Below are 24,782 nucleotides of genomic sequence, written 5' to 3'. Positions count from 1 at the left end.
AGATCCATATATATATATATAAAAAACAACCTGGCATGGCTTTTCTTTTTTTCAAAAAAAAGAAAGAAATTAATATTACTTTATGTATTGAAATAAAAGAGACTTATGAAAGATTTTTAAATTCAAATCAGTAAGTAAAGAAAATAAGTTAACGAGCTTTGGCGGATAATGTTTTAGCTGTCCAATGACAGATAATATATTTAAAATTGCTGATTTGCAATATTTTTTTCTAGGAAAAGTTAGAATGTGAGAACTTTTCTTTCACATTCATCAAACTTTTCTTGACTCCTTGAAACCCCTTCCCAACAAAAGGAGCCTTAATATTTTTGTAACAAGAGAAATTATTGAAAGAGCTGTTGCAACAAAATGTTTAAGCAATCAATTTTTTTGTTGTTGTCCTTGCTTATTCCTGTCATTAATGTTAGTGTAAAAGCCAGCGTAAAGAATGGGTAAAAAGGGGCATAGACTCAGGGCACCAAAAGGAATATATTTCTATTGAAATTAAGATTTTCTCATGGAGCTTACAAAAGAGATGACACATTTCTCATCAGTGGTCAGTAACTTACAGGCACCCTGCAGTTCACAATAAAGAGTATCCTTCTTATTGTACTATTCATAAATGTCAAACTCCTGTTTGGAGTATGAATATTTATTTTTACATACGTTCAGACCTTTTGAATAAAAACCCCTTTGATGTTTTCCCTGGCCTTCAAATGGTTTTAAAAGAGCTACCGTGGTTTTACAAAAGAAGCATTAGTAAAGAACATCTTCAAAATTTCAGGAATTCTTTCATTAATTATTAAATTTAATAGCTTGAATAAATTGTTCATTTTTATGTTTCAGCTCTCTTCTGATTTTCATCAATACTATTTGTCCAAATATAATGACAAATTGAAATTGTTATTTCTATGAATAACGATTGATAAATAGGATATGTATGGAAATTTTATAAAATTGTTTAAAGCAGCTCAATGTTTTATTCATAAATAACTCATCCATAAATTTATCATACATAGTAAATTGGTTATTAAGAAATAAATAAATTAGATAATAAAAACTGTTTTTAATAAATAGTGAAAAAAACTATACAGGTTACAATAAAATATGAATAAGAAAACGTAATTTAAGCAACAACAAAAAAAAAAATATAGATAAAAAGTAAATATTTAAAAATTAATAATAAAAACAAAGATATTTAATATTTCTCCAACACAGATAACGTGAACTATTTTCATTTTCAACTAAAGTTTTATCTCCTTTTAAAATCAGAGTTATTAAGTTTAAGCTCTTCACTTTTTCCAGAAAATTCAAGTTATAAAAGCAATTAACTGCTTTAAAAAATGTGCAAGTTTAGAAATTAAACCATCTAACAATCAATGAACATTCATAATAAATATCGTAAAATTAAAAAAACCTTAATGTCAGAATTTGTTCACTTTTTTCCCTTTGTATTTTAAAAATAACAACCGATTGAATAGAGAGAATTATTTTAAGTTAGAAAGAAATATTCATGCGAATCTTAAAAAAGTTCTTGAATCAGATTAAATAAGTCGCCTACTGGTGGCTGAGTCAGCCAAACTGGTATACTCCCCATACAAGCTATCATCGAAGCTACCCTCCCTAAAATGCCCTCTTCTTGTTTCCATAGCACCAGACTGCCGTAGACTTTGTGGCAGTCAGAGTACCTATCATAGACAAACAGTAGGAGGGTAGTGAATTTTTTTTTAAATTTAACACTTTGGATAATGCTGCTGTTAATGCTTGGGTACAAAGCTATAACTATTAAACTATAACTTTATACAAAGCTATAACTTTATACAAAGCTATAACTATTAAACTATTAGTAAGCGCCAATTTATATAAGGCTAAATTGTAGAAAAGTTTGCAACAGAAAAAAAAAATAGCACAAGTGTACGAAGCAACGACGAACAACTATAAGTTAGAGCAAACGAGTTTGATGACACAGTTCAAAATGAGAGAATAAAACATAAGACATTAGTTGAAATTGCAAAACACCCATTTGTGGTAAGTGTATAAAATGTATCACTAAATTTTCGAAAGACTGTATACAATAAATTAGTTTAAAAAACCGAAAAAAGTAAATAACAGGTATTTTTCTATTAATATTTCTCATTTTTTTAATTAATTATCTTATGAATAAAATTATCTTATGAATTAAAAGACATTTCTGTTAATTGATATAAGATTTTATATAAGACACATTACATAAGAACTGTATTCTAGAAATGTTGATTATAATATTAAAAAACATGTTTTAGGTCTCTTAATTAAATAATTGCGTACATTTTTATGAGTACTATTTAGGGTCAAAATGACCTGCCCTGCCATTCAAGGTACATCTCGCAGTTCTAGTTTAATAGGAACATATGGAATTTTTCATACAAATGTGTATTTATGAAACCAAATAAGGATTCATTATTGTTTTAAGATAGAGAAAAGTGATAAAAAAATACAACACTAGGTATTTAATGATAAAATTTAAAACTCTTTCAACGTTTAACAACTCAACTCATTAAATTTACATGAAAAACAAGAATATATTATTTTCAACATAAGAAAAAGAATACATTATGATGCCAATAAGAAAATATGTGGGTAAGTTTGATAACATTACACAAATGTTCCTTGCTGAATTTGGTAATTCGATCCTGTTAGCAAGTTAAAAAAAAATATTACACAAATGGGTCACATCCAATCTTAAGAAATAAGGTTTCCTTATTAAACTTGCAGTAAAAATTAATACACAAAAGTGTCATAGATTACAGTATACATCAAAAAATAAAATTCTAGAACCATAGTAATTGATTCCTATTATTTTCACAGTAACATTTATACATAATTTTGTACACTATTAATTAATCACTTAAGTCCAATTACCTTATAAATCGATGTCACAATGACTAAATTTAGTTAATGAAAATACTATAATCAAATTTTTAAAAAAAATGTAAGATGTACCCTGTCCAACTTTCATTCTAGATTTCTTTGGATGTAGATATGATACTCAAATACAAATCTAAAAATGCTTGACATACAGATCTTGATCAAATACGTTAATTTATTTATTGAAATGATATTGTAATGAAATCGATCAAGCACTTTTAAATATATGTATACGTAATTTCCTTAATACTTAGTCTCTTACTTTAGCAGACGCAATAACCTAGAAAAATACTTAACCACCAAGTAATAATAAGTAAATGTAATAGACTGGACATCCATTTTCTAATATACATAGTATTTTATACATAACCAATTTAATAAAATTAAATGAATTTGCTTTTTATTTAAATGAGCATGAAATTGAGGACTAGGTTACCTTCAACGTGTCCCAGATACAATAAAAAGAAATGTCATTATATTTTACATAATTTAATTCGAATATAAATTGGAAGCGATATCTTTTAAGGTAATCACATACAGATTTTAATATCTCACAGTTTCAGTGAGTAAACTAAATTTAATTAAATATTTCCTGCCCATAAATAGACAATTAGACGCCATTTTTCCGAATCCAAACACCAAACAAGAAACAAGCTTCCTCTTGTTTTTTTGTTCTGTTTCGTTTTTGTTGATGCACTTAATTTTAATTATGAAAAATATTGTTTTTAATAATTCAAAGGAACAGAGATTTTTAATAATTTTTGAACTAAAAGATATTTAAAAACATTGCATTAAAAATTTAAAAAAATAAAATTTTAAATTTAAAAAAAACTTTCTGATGTAGGACAAAAACATCTAAGCTAAACTCTTCCATATTTTCGTTTTCTCGCGTGTTCAATGTTGTCTTTATTTGTAGCGATTGAATACAAGCCGATTAAATAATTAAATAAATTGTGTGATGTTTCAACGTAAATTATGTGCATTTTCTCCTTGCGGAGAACTTTTTGTTTGTGTAAATGATGCTGAAATCCTGACAATTTGGGAAACGGCTACTAATAATGTTAAACAAGAGTTTGATGTTAAATTGAACTTAAAAACCTCTTGCTCTTCTATAAATTGGGGAACATTTCAAATTACATCTGTAAGTTGTTTTTCGGCGCATTATGAATTTGATTTCATAGATTCTTATGGGTTTATTCAAATCATGTAAATTGCTCTGCAATGCTACATGTAAAATATGTCACCATCTTCTATCTTGCTTTTTAATGAAGTCTTACGAAACATAAATTATAATACTGTCTTTTGACAAAACTTTTCGTTTCTTATTATTTGAATATCTGTTAAAACAAATCTATTTTGATATGATATGTGTGATTATTATTGAAAGCCTTATACTAATCTTCCAAGCAGACTGTAAAGTCCACATTTGATTCTGTATACAGGATTGCAAAGTTACAGCTTGTACATGAGTTCTTACATGTCATAGATGGCGACGGGAGATTAGTTGACCTCCGCTCATGATCTCTTACAAAGCCATAACCATTTAGTGATAAGTGCCCCTTGGTAGTGTAGCGTAACTACCTCTAAGATTATTAAATATCGATTCCCTACTATATAAGACGTGTTATCTTGATTCCATCTAGAGCAGTGTTTCTTAACCTTTTTGATGTAATGGACCCCTTTTAAAAGTCACGGACCACCTCCCTGTGAAAAAAAAAAAATTGCAAAAAACATCAATTATTAGAAAACATTTAATTTTAGTATTTTAATGGTAAACAAAATTTTTATAATTAAAATTCTTAATGTTAAGGTTGCTGCTGCTTTTCCTTAATTAATAAATTTAATTGGGGAATTGTTTTCGACAAAGCAACGTGTATATCATGTTCAACATTCAATCGATTTCGATGTTATATTTTTATTGTCACAAGTGTGGAAAATCCCGCTTCGCACAGATATACTGTAGCAAACGGAATTATAGCTGCCATAGTACGCTTTACAAGCAATGGGTAGGCTTCCAAGCGTTTTAAAAATTAGGAGTAGTTAGCGGACCCCCAAAATATAACTCATGGACCCCTTAGGGGTTCATGAACCACAGGTTAAGAAACCCTGATCTAGAGGTACCTTTAGATAGATGAAGGTTGACGTAATTATATCGCCTCAGGAGCATAGCCACAAGTTAAATAGTGGTGTCCTGTAGTTGTTCTTGCAAGTTAGCATGTACCTTTCCAAGAAATTAATTTTACCTTCTGCAATCCTCTAAATTTTTTCCGGTTATTTCTTTATAGGTGAGCCACACTGCTCTATCAATAGAATACAAAGTCGACCACAGGATAGTCTTGATTTTGGAGATATTTTGTTTCAGAATCTATTCCTGCTTAAGATATTTAAAACTTGTAAAACAAAAAAAAAAATTTTAAATTTGCCTGGGATTGGGGGAGTTATACCCTTTGAGGAGGATATTTCCGAATTGCGATTTGTTGTGCTAACTGCAATCGCAATAGGTTTTAAACATGGAATTTTTTTTTTAAAAAAAGACATGCACAGGTTTGATTGGGGACGGTAATAAGTTATACCTTTTTTAAGTTGATCTCCATCTGTGATAATTTTTTTAGTTTTTCGCAAGCCAAGATCCATTGATACTTCTGCCACAGATCAGATTATGAAAATTTTCCCCCCTTTGAGTTGTTAACCTTAGATGTTTTTCTTGTAGGCCACTGCTCAAAAATTGTTAGTTTTTGCCATAGGTACCAATATGGAAATTTTCCTTTGATTTTGCCTAACCTGAATTTCAATGATTTTCTGAAGAGTGAATGCTTTTTCCAAATTATTAAATTTTTACTAGCCAAAGTCTTGTAAATGTTACGATTTCTTATAACTTCAAATTTAGAGCCCTGATAAGTTCTATCTATTTAACAATGTTTCACGTATTTGAAATGTAGCACATTGAATAGAGGTTGAAGTAATTGTTAATGATTGTCACAAATTGCATGTATAATTTTCTGTCGGGAATAAAAATTTATTTGCAGATTTTTAATATAAAAATAATTGATGTATTAATTGTTTTTATTCTTTAAAATAGGTTGAAAATGAAGGTGATAATACAGAAAAGCAGTTCATATTGATTGGAACAAAAATAGGACATATTTATGTGTATGATTATAGTGTTGGAAAATTATATAACCATTTTGTAAGTTATAATCTATTATGTATATATTTTATGATAAACATTATGCATTTGTAAGAAATTTGGTTTAATACCCAAGCATTTTTTAAACAAGATTTGAAATATGACAATTTTTTTTATGGATCAACAGGCTTAAGTAATGTGAATAAGACTTAGAAAACATGAAAGTTATTAAAATTGTATTCTTGTTTGTGGGAAATATTACTTTCTACATTGAATGGCTTAATAGCGATTGCTCACTGTTGACTTAATAGCCAATGCGATTTGACTGTTGAATTGCTCAACAGTCTAAAGTGAGCATTTGGCTGCTAAGTTGTTGAGCCAGGTGATGTGAATAAAACTCAAAGAAGATGAAAGGTGTTAAAATTGAATACTTTCTATGCTGAATGATCAGTTGATTATTGTCAAATACTTCAAATTTTGGTGTAAGGATAGTTATAATCTATTATAAAAACAAAGTACATAAACATACAGTAGGGAACCGATTATCCGGAACGATCGGAACCATCGCTATTCCAGATAACTGATTTTTCCGGTTTTCTGAAACGCTACAAAAAGCAGTTTTTTTTTTTATTGTTTAATCCAACTAAAAAGAAGAAATTATTTGGAAATAATCTTAAAAAGAAGAAAAAACGTGATTATTTCCAAAATGATGGTAAGGTTAACATCTTTCAAAAAAGAAAGTAAAATCCTAATATCTTATGAGGAAAAAAAACATTTTTAAAAAAAAATGGCGGGAAAATTTATCGAATTTCGTTCTGGTTTTCCGATTTTCTGATTTCCGGATAACGGGTTCTGTACTGTATATGTAAAATTACAAGTGATCCATCATTTCATCTTGAATTATTTTAACATTAGCTGGCAGTAATCTTTTGAAGAGCTCTGTTAAATATGATATAAAATGCAGATATATATGCATGAAAATGTCATTTTGTTTCAAACGACAAATTTACTTGCTCCAAAATATTTTTTTCCTGCTCCAGAATAGTTATGCTGATATTCCATGCATGCTAACATGATTTTTTTTTTAAGAATAAAATTTCATCCAAGCAACAAAAATGTTTACAAACATAAATTAAAAGGACCTATCGATATTGGTCACCGATTCATAAGGTTTGAAGAAAAAATTACTACTAAGTCATTAGAGTCTACCGGACACTGACTACTGAGGTCCACCACTACATTATTACTATAATATGGTTGATGCAATTTTTCTCCCTTTCTTAGAACTCTATTGTCATGTTAGTTTTGTCTGTATTCTGTATATGCAGGACCTACAAAAAACTTAAAATGAAGAAACAAATGAAGTATGCAAAACAAATTATGAAATCTTTTAAGAGTAGAGGATTGCAAACATTAGGCAGTTACATTGAAAGAGGTTACGAATTATACATGTTATACAAAGATAGTAAATGAAGATCTTTTTATATATTTAGTTAGAATTGTTTTTCAATACATTTACAATCAATTTCGCTTTAAGTAATGCTCAAAAATTTTGCTAGACTAATGCAAAAATAGGTTGCTTCAAGATGCTCCTGGTATGAAGGTAAGGTGGGCCATTCCTTGCAACAGTAGTATAATTCAGGTGTCTAAGCATCTGTCAAAAGTTTTTGTGATACTGTTATACTAGTATTGGCTGTAAATCTTAGTTTAATGTCCTGGTTATTTTGTATAATTTGCAACTCTTTGTAACTTCATGTATTCTTGCTTCACCTTTTCATTTTAGCCACTTTTTTTTAATATATATTCTTATATTAGGACATTTCCACCATTTAGGAATGTTATATTTACATACTCTAAATGTATGTAAGAAAAAATCAAGCAGAGCTCTATTAATTTTTGTTAAAATAAATTTTGGTGTCATTTTCACTTACTCCAATTTTTAGTATTCTTCGTTAGTTCAAAAATTTAAAACTGGCTCTATGAAGCGTAACCCCATATGTTATAATCATAGCAGCTAGTTTTTAATTTTAAAAAAAATTTCAAATTTCTGAAAATTGAAGAGAGTATAAATGATACCAAGGCTTATTTTCACAAAAAGTTTTAGAACTCCTTGAATTTTTTAACGGAATTATAATCTTAAGTCTGCAAATATCATAAATGGTGGAATTGATCATTAAATTTTAATAATTTTGATATTTTTTGCAAAGAATGGGGGCCATAGCTGTGATGTCAATGACTTAAGTCTACACTGTGAAACAAGTAGCTTATTTAGTTGTTCGAGTGATAAGTCTGTCGTTATTTGGGACACCATTTCTGGAAAGATAAATCAGTAAGTTGTTTTTTGTTGAATTTAAAATTTTTTTAAATTTGAACACAAGAGATATAAGAATGTTAGTGTTATAAATTCTTTTACTTAGATTATTGTTTTTTCTTTTCTTTCTATTTTACACAATACATTTTCTCCTTTTTAAATTTAATCGTATATGATAAAATGAGATTTCTGTATGTGTCTGAAATGTTATGAGCTTGCAGATAAGAATGTAGATGTGATTCTGTTAATCTTTTGCATATCTCCTGTCATTTCTCGTCTAAACGCTTGGACAGTAGAAAGAAAATATTTCCTCTGTGGCCTATTTTTGTTTTGGGAGATAAAATTTATCTCTTTCATTAAAAATGTTATGACTTATTTAATATTTTTTTCTCTCTCTTTCTTTTAATTATTTTTATCAAGGGTTATCTTCAATGAAAGCTATGAAAGAATGAGTGATTGTAAAGCAAATAATTCTATGAAATTAAGGTGGGAAAATAAACTTATAAATGAAAACTTTAATTGTTTCAAACTAAAATTCATGTGTCATAATTAAAATGGGAAAAAATCAACAAAAAGTTCAAAAGTCAGTGAGAAAGAGTAATGCTTTCTTATACAGTAATTAACTGCAATTTTGTGCTGTCATATTGTTTTTCTTTTTTAAAAATTTTTAAACATTAATATTTTATTGCTGTTTTTCATTAATTACTATTTTTAAAAAATTGGTAAGTTATTAAATTTAAAGCCTTGTAATAGGAAAAGGAAATATCATTTTTAGGTATTGACTGATAGTGTCTTTAAGAATCTTTTTACTCTTTTTGACTGAATAGCTGGTTGAAAAGATCCTTTTGATGAATCAATTTGTATTTTAATTATCTGTACTTATTGCAACAATAATCTTATAATTTGTTTCTTAATTATCATGTGTAAAAATATCAATTTTCGTACAGACAGTGGACTGCAGATGATGAAGAAATCTATTCTGTATCTGTTATAGATAGTAATAATTTGCTTACTGGAAGCACATCTATTATTTGGTGGAATATAAAAGATAAAAGTGTTATAAAGGTATTAGACTTATATTTATTTTTCAATCTTTGAATACTTTTTGTAAATTATTGATGTTTTAGTTTTTTATGACTGAAAAAAAATTTATTTATTTAAATTTTCATAAAACAATGCTTATTATAAATGATTTAAATTCACTTATTACAAGACTAATTTAATGTTTTCTCTGACGCTTTGCTCAGTAGTAACAGTAGTTTAAACCAAATGGTTTTTAAACAAAACAAAAACCTTTTTTTTTATATATATATATTTATATAATTTTTTTTAGTTTGAATATGAAAATAAAGAAAGTGTGAAAAAATTAAATAATTTCTCTCATTTTTTACAATTTAGATTTAAACTGCTAATGTAGATATTTTATTCCTTTAAATAAACATAAATCTGCAATTTTGAAAGTTTACATAGAATTAAGTTTCATCAAAAGTACTAGTGTAAAATAAATTAATGCGATTAGGAAATTTAAGATAAAATCTTTGTCAATAAATGCTGAAAACAAAATAGACCATCACTAATTAAAAGTTTCTGAAACTTAATTTTTATTTACTTGGTAGAGATACATAATGCTTGCAACGTTCAATAGTATAAATGGGAATGAGATGCTTTTCTGAATTTATTTTTTTTTTAAACTTAATTTTAGAATTATTTTCTGTTAATAGGGTAAACAACTTTGTATTGCATGCATGCAGTATCAGGGTTCCCACTCCACAGGGAAAACTTGGAAAATCTTATTTTGTTCTGGTTTTCAAAAATACCCATAATTTGTTTTATATGGTGTTCAACACATAAATTTGCTGTGTTATATTAATAAACTGTTAAATAAAATAAGTTCTAAACCGTTAACTTTCCTTGGAAAAGATTTTACGAAAATTTCCCTAGTTATATTTCTACTGAATAGCATTGAAAAGAAAAACTGGTTTTCTGTCTTGAAATTAGTTCAGTATCTACAATTAAAAGTAGAGTTAATAATTATATGTGCATTTATTGAATTGCATACTTTTTTTTCTAAGTATTATAGAGGTAATTTATCCTTTAATAGTTCTAGGGGAAAAAAAGCGATTTGAAATCACACTTTTTGTTTTAAAAAAAAAATAATAAAAAAATAAATAAAAGACAGGTAATAAAAGTTTAATCTTAAAAGCTATGTATTCATGCCATTGAAACATATAAGATCCTAATTTTTTGTAGAAAAAAATATGTTGGATTTTAGTTATTTCTGTTAAGTTTTAATTTAATTCAACCTAATGTACTCTTTCAAATGACTTTTAAACAAATTTTTTGAGCTTGTAAATTTAATTTTTATCTTTTTTTATATAAAAAATATCTTTTCAGAAATTTCATTGCCTAGAAGCTCCGATTACTATTTTAAAAGTAGTGAACTCCTTAGACATTTCTTCTGGCTCATACTTTTTGTCTGCATCAATGGGTACACCTAAAATCAGTGCTTGGTAATTTATTTTATTATTAAATAATCATGTCTTTGAAATTGTTATTAACTTGTATCATTAATTCTAATGTTTGCATTAACTTCTTGTGTATTTGTATAAAATAAAAAAAAAGATTAGCAGATTTGTATAGATAAAAAAAAAAGAGAGAAAGTTTTGCCATCCAGTTATTTTCTTGTTTAAAGCTTCATTAAGGGGAAAATAAACATTATTTTAAGGTCAGATTGTATCAGTAGTTAAGAAAAATAACTAACTTTTGTATATTTGATAGTCAATGATTTAATGTACTATGCAGTGTTCCTTCTAAACCTTTAAAAGGGCAGGGCACTAGAAACTAAAGAGACACTATTTTCCACTAAAAAAATAAATCTATAGCAAAAAGAAGGGGAATTTTTCAAAAATCTAAAATTAAAAAAAAGTTTTTAGTTTTATAATTAAATCTTTTATTTTATTTTATTATTTCTATTTTTTTTTATCAAAGAGAATTAAATTAAAAATAGTTTCTCAGTTAAACTCGCTCATCCTATTAATCAATTTTAAAATATTCCTTGAACAGCTCAAAAAGTGATAACTCAAATTTGAACATCATAATAAATATTATAAAAATATATTTAAAAAAAACATGTGCTGAAAAATTATAAGTACCAAAAAAAAAAAAAACTTATTGGATTGTTCCGAAAGTCTCTGCTGATACATATATTATCTAGTACTATCAACGTGAATCAACACACACTTTCCGAAAGATCCAATATCATTAGACTGCTGCTTATCTGAAGGACAACAATTCTTTCAGACATAGGAGGAAATAAAATATTTGTCCTTTCCCTGCCCCCTCTCTCTGAAGATCTTCAAGGTCGTGGAAGAAATATTGAAGTTTCAGCAAACGGTCATCTACTCAACTTCAAGGTTGAGTTAAATTTCCGCTTTTTTCCTCAATTGTTCTAGTTCAAAATGGCGGAAGAACCGAGCAAAATGTCCCCCTGTTTTCTGGATAAATGGTTCTTTACTGTATGAGTAAACATAATACATAACAGTTCAAGTTTATTTAATGTCAATCATAACTGGAAAATATTGCAATTTTTCTATTTTGATGACTATAAAAATCCCTAAAATTTCCCTGTGTGTAAAATATTTCGTACATCATGCAACAATTATCATGAAATGTATATTTCATTATATATTTTCCTATCCATGTTGGCAGCAGTGCATAACATATCATAGGGACAAATTTGTGTCATTTTCCCTAAGATAAAAACACAAGCACAATGATTTCAGGGTGAGATTTGAAGTTCTGCGAACGTTTAAAAATACCTTTATAAAGTTTCTGGTCATCTGCCCGTTTTCCTGCCTTCCAGAACATTTGTCTATGGCAACGACTAATATATATACACATACACACGCACATACCGTGAAACCTCAAATAAGTGGACATTCTTGAGACTGAAAAAGTTGTTCGATTATGAGATTGGTACACTAATACTGAAGGCTAATGCCAAAAATTCTTTTTAGAATAATTGTTATTAATATAGAACTGAAATTTATAATAACTATTTACTTTAATATTTATTTAAATTTCGAAAAGTTATAATATTTACAGTAAAAAATTAATATAGTAATGTATATACATTTCTTTGTTTTATACTTATATAGTTGATGCGATAGAAGTTTGTTTATGAGTGGCTGCGGCTTACCTTATCTTTATGGTACATTTCAAAATCATTTAGTATTTTTAAAGGAAATTTAGTCTCTTTTGGATTGATAAAAAGGTTTCATTCCTTCAATACAAGTTTGACCATTGCATACAATTTTCATTTTTGGTACTTTTTCAGAAAGCGTCAATTGAGTATCAGTTTTTTTTTATCCCTCTCAACTTCATTATTTAAAACCATCTCGATTTCATCCATAAATGATTCTTTTGACAACAATCAATAATTATGTCAATGTTTACTAAATAATGTTGAATTAATTACACAGTGTTTAATAGTTATATGTAATAAAATAGCAAATCTACTTATAATATTTATTTTAAAACTTTCTGTCATAGGTCATTAAATGAAAAAAATTGCCAAAAAGCTGTAGCTTCTTTTGTTGTAAATAGTGAGCCACAAAGCATAGATGGGAGTCAAACTTTTTCTAAAGATAATGTAAGTATGGTTATTTTTTTTTATTTGTTCCTTTATTTGCAGTTTATGTATGAGGCAAAAAAAAAAATTTATTCATATATTTGTAATAATGATCAATTGTTAATACATCATTTATAATTTCAGCCCCTTTTGCTAACTGCAGTTACAAAAACAGGAAATCTGGTTTTATTTAAACATGTTTTAAATGGGTAAGTGTTTTGCACTCATATATTATAACTTAAGTTAAAAATACAAATGCCAGCATACATTCTGATTTGTTTTATCTACTATCTAGTTAATTTGTTTTATCTAGTTTAATGGAATACTTAATTTGTATGTTAATTTTTTTTCTAATTTTGTTGACTTATTATCAAAAAATGTAAAGCTTTTGCAATTAACACAGTTTTCGCTCTTTTATATGTTAGTTTTCGTAATTCACACAATACAACTGTTAGCTTAATTTGCATTGCATCAAATCTTATGTTAAGTTTAATTTCACATCAGGAAAAGTTAAATTAGTATGTAAATGTTAGAAAGTGTTTTAGATATATGAATTACAACTTATTATTTTAAAGAACTTGCATGTTATTAGAAATTAGTAATTGTGTATTATAGGTTAGCTAATTTAAATAAATTTTGTTCTAGAAAAACTAAAAATTTGACTCCGGAAATGACAGTTGAAGTTGTTTCTAAAGCAACTAAAGGCAATAGTGAAATGGCCCCATCACATGTTCCTATTTTTTCTTCCAAAATTTTGCATTGTGCGGAATCTTGCATAATTGCATATGGAGATGATGATTGTCCCATATTTGAATCAGTGGTAAGTTTTCTGAAGAAAATAAAGTTATATAAATTTTTTTGTAATGGAAAATCATACCAACATTCCTCCAAATTTCAATTCACTTTTTTTTTGTTTTTTTGTGTTACTCATAAAGTTTCACACTTATTATTATTTGTTAAATGGAGTAATCTGAGTAATGTTATTTCAATGCATGTTCTTTTCTTTGCAGAATATATATGATTATCCCAAAAAGTTAACATTAGCTAGAGAGAGAAAATTACAAGAAAAAGTATATGACTTCTTTGTACCCAAAGTAAGCAAGTCTGTCTTTTATTTATTTTTTTTTATTTTTCCAATATTTTTTTATATCTGTTATTATTTGAACAGATTTGATATTTGTTAACTATATTTTATTGGCTGCATTAGTTTTATCACTAACAGAGATAAACAAAATATTTTTTTTTTTTAAGTAGGCAATCTTGGAATTTGCTAAGATTCATTGTGTTAAAACAGCTCAAATATATCAATTTATACCAAAATTAGATACATCATGGATGTACAGCAAAAAGTGACGAAGTTGATAATTAAGAAAAATGAAGTGTGCTGCTTAAGTCTTATTTAAAGAAACCCTATTACCTTTTTGGCGGGAGAATTTTGTTGTTTGTTTTTTTGTCTATATATATAGTATGGTTATATTGACAATAAACTTAGCCGTCTTTCACATAAAAAAGTAACAGGTGTTTAACTGTTTCGTACCTTTTTTTTACCTTTATCAGCGATTCTACTAGGAATCTTAAATGAAAGTATAAGTCTCTGTTTAATTGATGTGAAAGAAAAGGAAGCATTTTATGATAAGAAAAAATAATAAATAAAATATTAATAATTGAATCAGAAAATATAAAAAAGAATTGAAACCAAAATTTTTGTATCAGTTGCCTTTAAAAACTCAATATGTGGTAATGTTTTTCCAAAAATAATAGTGAGTAAAAGTTTTTCTTCTTATCTACCCTATGTTCATAATGCAGATTAGTCCATTTAAAACACAGTAACACTTCTTTAAAGGGTACACTATTAAAACCAAGCATTGCATCCTTTAAATAGATGTATTTCTTATTCAGAAAATGCATAAAACTTTTAAAAAGTAATTTAATAACAGATTCTTTCAGATTTCCTTTAAATTTTTATACAGTTTGCTACATATTGTGTATATACTTCTCCACCACATTATAGTAATTAACTATAGTAATAAACTTTGGCTGATCAATTATTTAATCTATATAATATTATAAAAACTTCTTCAAAAAAATATGAAGGTCTATTTGTTTCAAGCTCAAAAAAGTAGGTGTCTATCTACAAGACTCAATAAAAGTGAATTTTAACAAAAATCATGGTTGCCACTAGCAAAATATGGAAAATAAACAAAGGTGAAAAGCAAAACCAAAATACTGCAGTGGCTAAGAGTGGAACAGAAATTTTAAAGTATGCATTAAAAAATGAATAAAAACGAAACTAAAAAACAGTAGCCTAAAGACAAATTCGAACACATTTTTATACACAAGAAGTATATTAAGTATGTTTAATATACTGTTTTGTTTGTCTACAATAAAAACATTTATAAAATTTAGTATTGCTTATCATCTTAACCGGCAACTTTTGACATTTTTTATTAAAATAAAATATCTCAATTTTGAATCTGTAGTTAAATATTGAAATAGAAATGAATTATTAAAAATGGGCTCTTGTTTTTCTTTTTTAGGTGAAACTTTGCAAAAAATGGCAAGAAAATTCAATGACAAATGGTCAATCTTTTATTGGTGCATCTTGTAACAGTCCTAAAAGAAGAAAAGTGGTACAAATGAATGCTACAACAGAATCTTCTTCAAATGACTCCAACACAACTGTAAATAAAGTGTACCAGGATAACAGATTATTAAATTCTTCCCCAACAGTGAAAAAGAAAGAAAAACTTTCCAAAAAACTGGTAAAAAGAAAAAAGACTTACCTATTTTATTTATTGTTTTTAGCTTTACAATTTGAGAGTAATTTATATAATATATGGCATTATTAAATCCATTATTTCTGTATCTATTAGGAACACTGTAGTTATTATTTATTTTGTTAGGTTGTCTTAAGTAATGATTTAGGTAGTGTTGAATAGTTAGTTATACATTATAAATTTATTTGGATTTATTTTTAATCCTTTTAAAATGACTGCAGAAATTTTAAGCATAAATGGGTCTATGGTGCTACTGACTGTTATGCTAATTATTGGATTATATACAGGGGTCTGTTTAGAAGATATTTGGGTCCCTTAACGGACCCTTCACAAAATAACTTTTCATGAAAACGAACCTTTCACAAAATGATTTTTCTTTTAATCATACTCTTCACAAATTTGTTTATCTTCATTATTGTTTTGTTAATCGAATAAACCTTTCCCAGGGGGGGGGGGAGAAAGATGAACGTAAACGAATTAAGTTTTGTCTGCGGCAGACACTTCTTCCATTATTCGTCCCAAATGAATATTCGGCATATATGCTAAATACCAAATATTTGTATGTTGCATGTCTAATTTAGAAGCAGCAATTGCTGTTTTCCAATTTTTCAAACAATTTTTTCACAATTTTACAAAAACCAGGCCTTTTACAAAATGTCTGGACTGACCCCTGATATATATATTTATACATATATAAATATATTTATACATATATATTCACCATACTTGAGTTGTAGAGAGGTGCTTGAGGAAATTGTACAGCACATAATTAAGCATTTTAATAAATTTTCTATGTTATCTCATGAGTGAGAGGAAAATTATTTTATTACTCTTACTGCCTACTATGCTGAAACGACCAAACTTCATACTTACACTAGTTTGTGTGATTTACTTGACAGATTTTAAATCCTTACTAAAATTCAATACTTAAAGAACTTTGACAATATTGCTGACATCTTTTAAAATTGATATCAATAATATTATATTTACACATTTTGTATTATAGGAAAGACCAAAAACTCCTGAATCAGACATCGAAGATATTGTTATCTCAACAGATCCATCTGAAGTTATAGATACCCTCTTAAGAGGTATAGATGAAAAAAATTCATCTATAATAAACGTAAGAAGTTTTCTTTTTAGTTTGTGAATGTATAGAAAATATTTGCATTCTATGTAAAAATTTATTTACTCTCTATTTTTTGTTGTTGTTTTTATAATAAATATTTGCATTAATCGTTTGCTTTGTGTTGCCATTTATTATTTTGAAGTTATTTAATTTCTATCCCTAGTCGGTGCTAAAGTGTGATGATTCTGAATTGATAGAGGCTGCAGTCAAAAATCTACCCCTGCCAAGGTTAAATATAATTCTCTTAGAATTATATGAAAGATTAAAACTTCAAGATAAAAGGTATAAATTTTTTAATTATTTTCTTGAATCCAATTATTATTTTTATTCATCAATTACTTGTTAAATAAAGCTAAACTATTTGTGTCATGGCACAGAATGACATCGGAAGGAAGAAAAAAAACGGGAATCAAACATATGTTTGATAGTGTGTTTACTAATATAAGAAGAATATGCTTGAATATTATCAACAAAAAACAGAAAGAAGACAAGGAAATTAAAGTTGTTAATTAAAATGTATTTTCAAACATTAGGAGGTATAGGATGCTAGAAAGATAATTTACTAAATTACCAGAATTTTTCAAAATATGAAATTATTCCCAGAAGTCAAGGTCAGTTGCTGAACAGCAGGCTTGAATGAATTTAATTGAAAAAATCTAAAACTTAATTTATGTTGATTAGCTTTATTAAAATGTTGCAGAAAGTATATCCTATTTTCATTTGAATAATAATTGTTGATTATTGCATTTTGTTGCTATTTAAAAGGAAGGGGAAAAAATATTCTTTTCTAGTAACTTGGGTTGTGTGTGTGTGTTTTATTTTCTATTAGGGTATTTTTTTTATTAGGGTTAACTTTTGACTCAGATATATGTTTATTTCAGATAATTACATTTAGGATTTGAAAAAAAAAAAAACATTTAAAAGAAACAAAGAAATTTAAAAAAATTATATCTATTTGGTTTAAATCTGACTTTTTTTAAGCTAAATATTACAAAGTAGCTAAAATATTTAAGATTATTATTTAATTATTACAAACTGAACACTAAATAAATAAATCATCCTTATTATTGTTGAAGCTAAACATCCTCAAACTTTAAGGACAAGAAAGAAAAGAAATTTGTTAGTTAGACATCATTAATTTTAAAAAAAAAAATTCTAAGTTTCTCTTGGCAGAGCCAGCTTTTCTTAATTTCTGATGTACACTAACTGCACGTTTAACTAGTCTTAAAGCTAGTAAAATAATACTAACTAGTTTTTTACTAGTTTTCATACCACTCTTTAACACCCCTTTTGTTATTTCTGGAGTTGAAACCTTAACTATCATTTGTGGCTAGTTACTTTGCCCTCTTTCATTTCTTATTGCTATTAATTTTATAGGTGAGGCAAAATCGTTAGTTGTGTCTGTAACATTATAATTTGTCTTAATTAAATTAGAGGCTCATCAGGGGTGATTGTATTTTTGGTGTAACCTGGAATTCCAGGATTTTAATATCATCCTCCCAGGTCTAGAAACGTGAATTTTCCATGAATTCAGTGTACCTTGTTCTCAATTTCAACTCAATCTAAAATTTAAATTAAGAGTTATGATTTAAAGTAAGAATTATGAGCTCTGCAATCTATAATTTAAATTCTTAAAATTGTGTTAACTAGACCTTTTCATAAAAGTAATTCTTCTGCCATTTTTCTTTCTTTCTTTTTTTTTTTTTTTTTTTTTTTTTTTTTTTTTTTTTTTTTTTNTTTTTTTTTTTTTTTTTTTTGGTTTATTGTTGAAAATTACACCAAGATCCGTTAATATGGCACTTCACATTCATGCAATTTTCACATTTTGCAAACATCAATTTTCACATTTTCTTGATTTAGAAATTACACATTTGCGAATTGCATTCAAGTAATTTAAAAATTGTACATTGCGATTCATATTCACGGGATTTAAAAATCCAATAAGGCTTTCACTTTGCGTCATAGTCACCCCTGGCTCATACAAATAAAAAATTAACATTTATGATGATACATTTTATGAAGTTATTACTTTTCATCACTCAAGAATGATCCTAATCTGAATAAAAAATTAAGATTTCTATCAACAATTTAACTACGTAGGTATTAAATATTTTTTTAAATAATATGAATTGTAATTTTGCATATTTTTATTCATTCATACTTAAAATTGTAACAATTGTGATTTCTTGAAATAAAATTAAATAAAAAATCTATCTGTTTTTAATACCTGAAAATTATAATTAGAATTCATAATGATTGCAATCAATGAATATATATGCTCACAACATACACTTCTTGCTAAAATTTTAGATATTCTTCTCCTTTAACAGTTTTGTTTCTTATTCTTGTATCTTTTGATCCTTTGTCTTCGCTCTATGTCAGTGCTTTTATCTTGTTTTTATCCCGAATTGTGCGAATGACTTCTCTTTAAATTAATACCTACCCTATAAACACCATTGTGCTTAAAGCTCACATCAAGACTGTTATCTAGACTAATTGATATGTTGTTTATTTTAGGTATGATTCCAGTTTGAGACATTGGTTAAAAGAAATACTATCATATCACTTACCATATTTAATAACTGTAAGTTTCTGAATATTTACATAATATATATTTATAATTTTGAATTCTTTTTTTTAATTCAAAATAAATTTATAATGGATTACATATACATTCTTCTACCCATTGATTTTTTTAACCCCTTAACTGCCGAGTAAAATTAACGTGATTCACTCCCCAGTGCCACCGTTTTTCGCTCAAGTGCGCTTTCTTACACAGTGTTTTGGTGGGGGGGGGGAGAATGATTCACGCTTTACAATTTAAAAACAGTTTACTTTTACAAGAAAAGAAAGAAAATACAAAATTTAAATTAAATAATAAAAATACAATATAAAAGATGTTAAAACTTAGCTGTTGTATGATAAATCCTGAAGAATGGTTGAACACATAAACCAACATCACATTCATCGTACTGATAGCGGGATTCACAGCGTTTTTTTTTTTTTCTTGAACAAACAGCACATTTTCGCGATGCATTTTTCTGTGAAGATGATGGAAGGAATAAAAGCACCAAATACATACAGGAAACGAAAGCGAAAAAAGAATAAACCCGACCTTACGCAAATAAATACACACAAGCGATTAATACGATATCACTTTTCCATACCATCCTTTTCCTATTCCCCCTCTTCCGAAATTAGTAATACATTCGCAAAGCAAACACTTTCAAGGTCATTTTAATGCATTCTGAAGTAGGGGGTGTAGTTCTATTTATAGCAGCACAATGCAGATCATTGCACTTCGGGAAAGCGTATATATACGCCCGCGGCAGTTAAGGGGTTATTGTGTGTAAATTTCCATGATTAGTTTTTTTCTTATGATATTGTACAGCTTTTTTTTCTCCCTCTAATTCTTTCTTTTGGTAATTTAATGAACAGGAATGCATTTAAAGCATTCAATGCAAAATAATGTTGGCACTAAAAACAGCTACTAAGTGCATTGCAGTGAATATATATTTTGAGAAAATTTATGTATCAAGATTATGGAAACGAATAGTATTGAATTAAATATGGATAAAAAGATTTAAAAGTTGTATCAGGACTGCCATGTTTTATGAATTTATTTCTTTTCATCAAGAATAAAGTTACCTAAAAAAAATTTTTTAAGAAAAATAATTTTGTGACACTTAAACGTTTAAGTACTGTATGATTCCGGATGGAAGCAAAAAATTTTAGAAAGCTGTAGTGGGAACAGTCACCATACATTTGGACCCTTCAGCTTGGCAAGATACCACATAAAAATGGCAATCAAAAATGGTTTTTGTATGTAAAGTTTCCAAAATGTTTCCAAAAACCATGTAAAAACACATAAAAATGACAATGGAAAAGAAATATTTTTTTTAATATGGTTTTCTTTAACTGTTCTTTCTTGTAAAAACACAAAAGATTTTGTATAGTAGCTTATATATGCAATTTGAACTTTGCTTAAGTTTTCAAGAGAAATAAAAGTATACTCTCAGCTTATATACAGATAGGCTTATATTATCTACTTTAACTGACTCCGAAAGGTAGGCATTTTACTAAGTCAATACTATGAAGTTGCATCTTATGTAGAAGATTTAATTTTCCATCAATCAGGAAGTGAAATTATGGCTTCTCTTCCAAAAGACAGAATATGACAATTTTCAGTTACATGCATTGGTTTTGTTGGACCCTTACTTGTAAATCGAACAGTAAGTTTTACATCATGCTATGTACCTGTGCAGTAACACAAACGTTACACCTGGAATTAGTTTCCAGTGTAACAACTGAAGCCTTTTTACTTGCGTTTTGTCATTTCATATCAAGTGAAGTACTGGGAATAGTTCTGTTTGAAAATGAAGCTGTGATCAACTCGAGAACCTTTTCTTATGTGACTACAGACTTGCCAGAAACTCATACCTGCCAAGTCTCCTGTCTTTTACGACTATGTCCTGTGTACTTGTATATTCTCAAATTTCTTCATGTTTGTTTAAGAAATTTTAAAAAAAAAGAAGAAAAAAATGGTGATAAAATATCCATTGATGGCAAAAATACTTCTCTTATTCCTAATCATACTTTAAGTAATTATAAATAATGGTTTCAAAAAAATCTTTAGATTAAGATTTATATGCATACAAATTTTTTATTTTGATAAATGTAAGTACTTATATTATTTCCAATTTTGAGTGCCTCTTTTTGACTTAAATGATTATGTATGATGTATCAAAACTTCACTCGTATCCTAAAAAATGTCGCTCGTAAAATCTCCGTTATTTTATTTCTCCAATGTTGGGAACTTTTCCTCGACCACCGTTTCACATGCTGCTTGAAAGACAATAAGTTTTCCATCAGTTAAATTATAGGGTATTGACTATATGATTGACAAAAAATGTTCATTAAAAAATTTCAAATCAATATATATAAAATCAATTATATAATTATTATTAATCAATTTTGGGAGAAATGGTAAAGGGACTATCTCTTAAATTGAATAGCTGTTAATTATGCCAATCGAGATAAAGGTAATAGTTCTAAGGTAAGTGATATTGTTTTAATTCATGATGACGAACTTCCAAGATACATATGGAAACTTTGAAAAATTGTGGAAATATTCCAAGGACGTGATAAGTATGTGATGTAAGTTCCTCTTAAGTTTTTAAAACTTGTGTCCACTCGCTGGCTCTAAATCTTGAAAGCTGTTAACAAATTAAGTAATCAGAGGGATACTGATTTTGAGGTTTTTTTTTTTTTTTAGTTCATCTCAGGATGCTTCAAAGGAAAGTTTCTGAAACATTAGGAGGGAACTTCTGTCTCCCCTCGCAAAACTGTATTTATTTTTTCTTGAAGCTTAGCAATTATTTATGGAACTGAATGTGAATTTGCAAAGTGAGGTACCTAAAATGAATGTCGTCAGAAGGTACCTTAACTCTTTTTTGTAATTTTTTAAGTCTTCTGCGATGTCAAACTTCTCGAGCAATATCACCAACTTAAAATTTTCTAACTTCCTAAAGCAGCAAAGGATCTAGTGATTGGGGGGGGGGGGGGTTTCAAAANATGGGAGTTTCAAAAATATTGTACAAAATGTGATCTGAAGATTAAAAGGAAAGAAAGATTTAATTTTAACTAAATTCTTTGATAAGAAATCTTATTTTGTTAACTCTACTGGTATTTAATGCATTATACTTTTATTTTCAGCATGAAGATCATAAATTTGTATTAAATAAAGTAAGTGAACTTATTGATGTCAGATATATCACCCACACACTATCAAAAATGAGACTGCTAAGAGGATTACTGCAAGTTCATAAAAGGGTAAGAAAGGTTTTCGTTATATATTTGTATTAAATATTCTAATTTTGAGAAATAAAATTTTTTTATAATATTTATTCTATTGGTTTTCCTAGTGAAATGTATCACTAGTTAAATAAAATTTAGGAATTTATTTATTTAAAAAAAAAAGCTGTACATAAATGCTTTTGATATGCACAAACTATTTAATCAAGTTACATGACTAAAAGATGTTCTGTTTGTTATTATGGCTACTATTCGAATAAATGGGTGTCAATAAATAATTAACTCTCAAAAGATGTAAGTTTTATTCAGCATTTGTGGCTGTCCTGATTGACTGATACAAAGTATATTCTTTGATTGACTGATACAAAATAGTTCTTTTGTTTTTGTCCTGATTTTTTTTTTTTTTTTTGTATTTAAAGTATGTCAATTCTGACATATACAATGCATGTTTTTAAATGATAAATTTTAAAAAGGTAAAGATTTGGACTTTTGATGTCACTTTTATTTTAATTAACAATACTAGTAAAAATCACATAATTCAATTGTTCCAAATTTTTCAAGTTGTTAACATGGTTTAAGACTTTCAGCCATCTTATAAAAAAGAAATTCAAAATTTTTGCTCTTGAATTTTTTTTTCTTAATACATCTCATTACTAAGGATAAACTTATGGTGGTGTTAAAGATAAACTTATTAACGTTTTTGCGTTGTAAATGTTTATTTTGTCTGTCAAATTACAGCGAAAATATAGTTTTCTCTCTCTCTCCTTTTTTTTACTGTGGTATTTATTGTGATACTATTTTCTTACAGAACACTTCATCAGAAAGCAGCGAAAGTAGTTCCAGTGAAAATGATATAGAAGAGCTTGTTGATTCTTAAAAATCTTGTTTTCTTTTAATTATTGTTTATAATATATGTTTATAAATAAAATTTTCAATATTTGTTTAAATGTTGATCATTTAGTTGGAAACTTAACTCTTACTTAAAAAACATATTTCCTCAAACACTAATAATGAATATTAGTTATATATATATATTAGCTTATAAAGTTTTAAGCTATATAGTTATATAGCTTAAAAGACTAACTATGCTCTTGTTTCTTTCCATGCTTGCATAATTACGGGGCAATAATTCAATGTTTGGTAATTATAATGCTGGTTGCAGAATTTAAGACAAACATCTGCAGCATTATCTACATAAATCCAAATTTTTCAGTGATCTCAATGCAGTTAGACAATGATTATTATTATTAAAATTTAACTTTATCTAACATATGTGTTTCAAATATAAGTTCCTAAAAGTTCTCATATAAACTTTATATGGCACTAAATGGAATATCATTATTTAAGTTAAATTTTATACGGCATTAAATGGAATAAATCCTTATACTGTTAAGGCTCGAGTCTCAGCAATTTCTCCCATTTCTTTGTTTGCTTTTTAAAAATAAAACGACAATTTGGATGAAAAATAATCTGCAGGTGCTGTAAAAATCCTCACTGCCTTGTTAGAGGGTTTCTGCCACTAGAATTATAATCGACTATTTAATAATCTCAATCCATTAGTTGGGCATCATATTTATTTNCCTTACCATCATTTTGGAAATAATCATTAGTGTATTACTCCATCGTTTTTTCTTCCTTTTAAGATTATTTGCAAAAAAAAATTTTTTTGTTGGGTTTAACAATAAAAAAACGGCTTTTTGTAGCGATTCAGAAAACCGGAAAAATCAGTTATCCGGAATAGCGATGGTCCCGATCGTTCCGGATAATCGGTTCCCTACTGTATATAGTTATATAGCTTAAAAGACTAACTATGCTCTTGTTTCATTCCATGCTTGCATAATTACGGGGCAATAATTCAATGTTTGGTAATTATAATGCTGGTTGCAGAATTATCTACATAAATCCAAATTTTTCAGTGATCTCAACGCAGTTAGACAATGATTATTATTATTGAAATTTAACTTTATCTAACATATGTGTTTCAAATATAAGTTCCTAAAAGTTCTCATATAAACTTTATATGGCACTAAATGGAATATCATTATTTAAGTTAAATTTTATACAGCATTAAATAGAATAAATCCTTATAC

General features: G+C 27.4%; 2 protein-coding genes across 3 annotated transcripts in view; one reads left to right on the top strand and one right to left on the bottom strand.

The window, feature by feature from the left end:
- Positions 1–3,581, bottom strand: part of LOC107445052 (uncharacterized) — a 16,675-nt gene extending 13,094 nt beyond the window's left edge. Inside the window, exon 1 of the mRNA XM_016059367.4 lies at positions 3,341–3,581. The gene's annotated coding sequence lies outside the window, so the exon portion shown is untranslated. The remainder of the gene's footprint in view (positions 1–3,340) is intronic.
- Positions 3,582–3,762: 181 nt separating this feature from the next.
- LOC107445051 (WD repeat-containing protein 43) lies at positions 3,763–23,639 on the top strand. Of its 2 annotated transcripts, XM_043049934.2 has the most exons (15): positions 3,763–4,045; positions 5,984–6,091; positions 8,239–8,360; positions 9,290–9,407; positions 10,737–10,852; positions 12,894–12,993; positions 13,117–13,181; positions 13,618–13,792; positions 13,983–14,066; positions 15,510–15,734; positions 16,756–16,872; positions 17,042–17,160; positions 19,396–19,462; positions 22,594–22,710; positions 23,501–23,639. In XM_043049934.2, exons 1-15 carry the CDS (start codon positions 3,863–3,865, stop codon positions 23,567–23,569), a joined length of 1,785 nt encoding a protein of 594 aa, XP_042905868.1. In that variant the 5' UTR covers positions 3,763–3,862; the 3' UTR covers positions 23,570–23,639. The 2 variants fall into 2 exon arrangements, with proteins under 2 accessions (XP_042905868.1, XP_042905870.1); XM_043049936.2 differs by lacking the exon at positions 22,594–22,710.
- The last annotated feature ends 1,143 nt before the right edge of the window (positions 23,640–24,782 follow it).

Source organism: Parasteatoda tepidariorum, chromosome 9 (assembly GCF_043381705.1).
Source record: "Parasteatoda tepidariorum isolate YZ-2023 chromosome 9, CAS_Ptep_4.0, whole genome shotgun sequence".
NCBI lineage: Eukaryota > Metazoa > Arthropoda > Arachnida > Araneae > Theridiidae > Parasteatoda > Parasteatoda tepidariorum.
This window is presented reverse-complemented; position numbering and strand designations above follow the sequence as displayed.

Excerpts from the sequence above, each read along its gene's own strand:
- LOC107445051 (XM_043049934.2), top strand. The coding sequence starts at position 3,863 with ATGTTTCAACGTAAATTATGTGCATTTTCTCCTTGCGGAGAACTTTTT. Across the intron at positions 15,735-16,755 it reads AAAAACTTTCCAAAAAACTG|GAAAGACCAAAAACTCCTGA; the intron begins GTAAAAAGAAAA and ends TTTGTATTATAG. Across the intron at positions 22,711-23,500 it reads TACTGCAAGTTCATAAAAGG|AACACTTCATCAGAAAGCAG; the intron begins GTAAGAAAGGTT and ends ATTTTCTTACAG.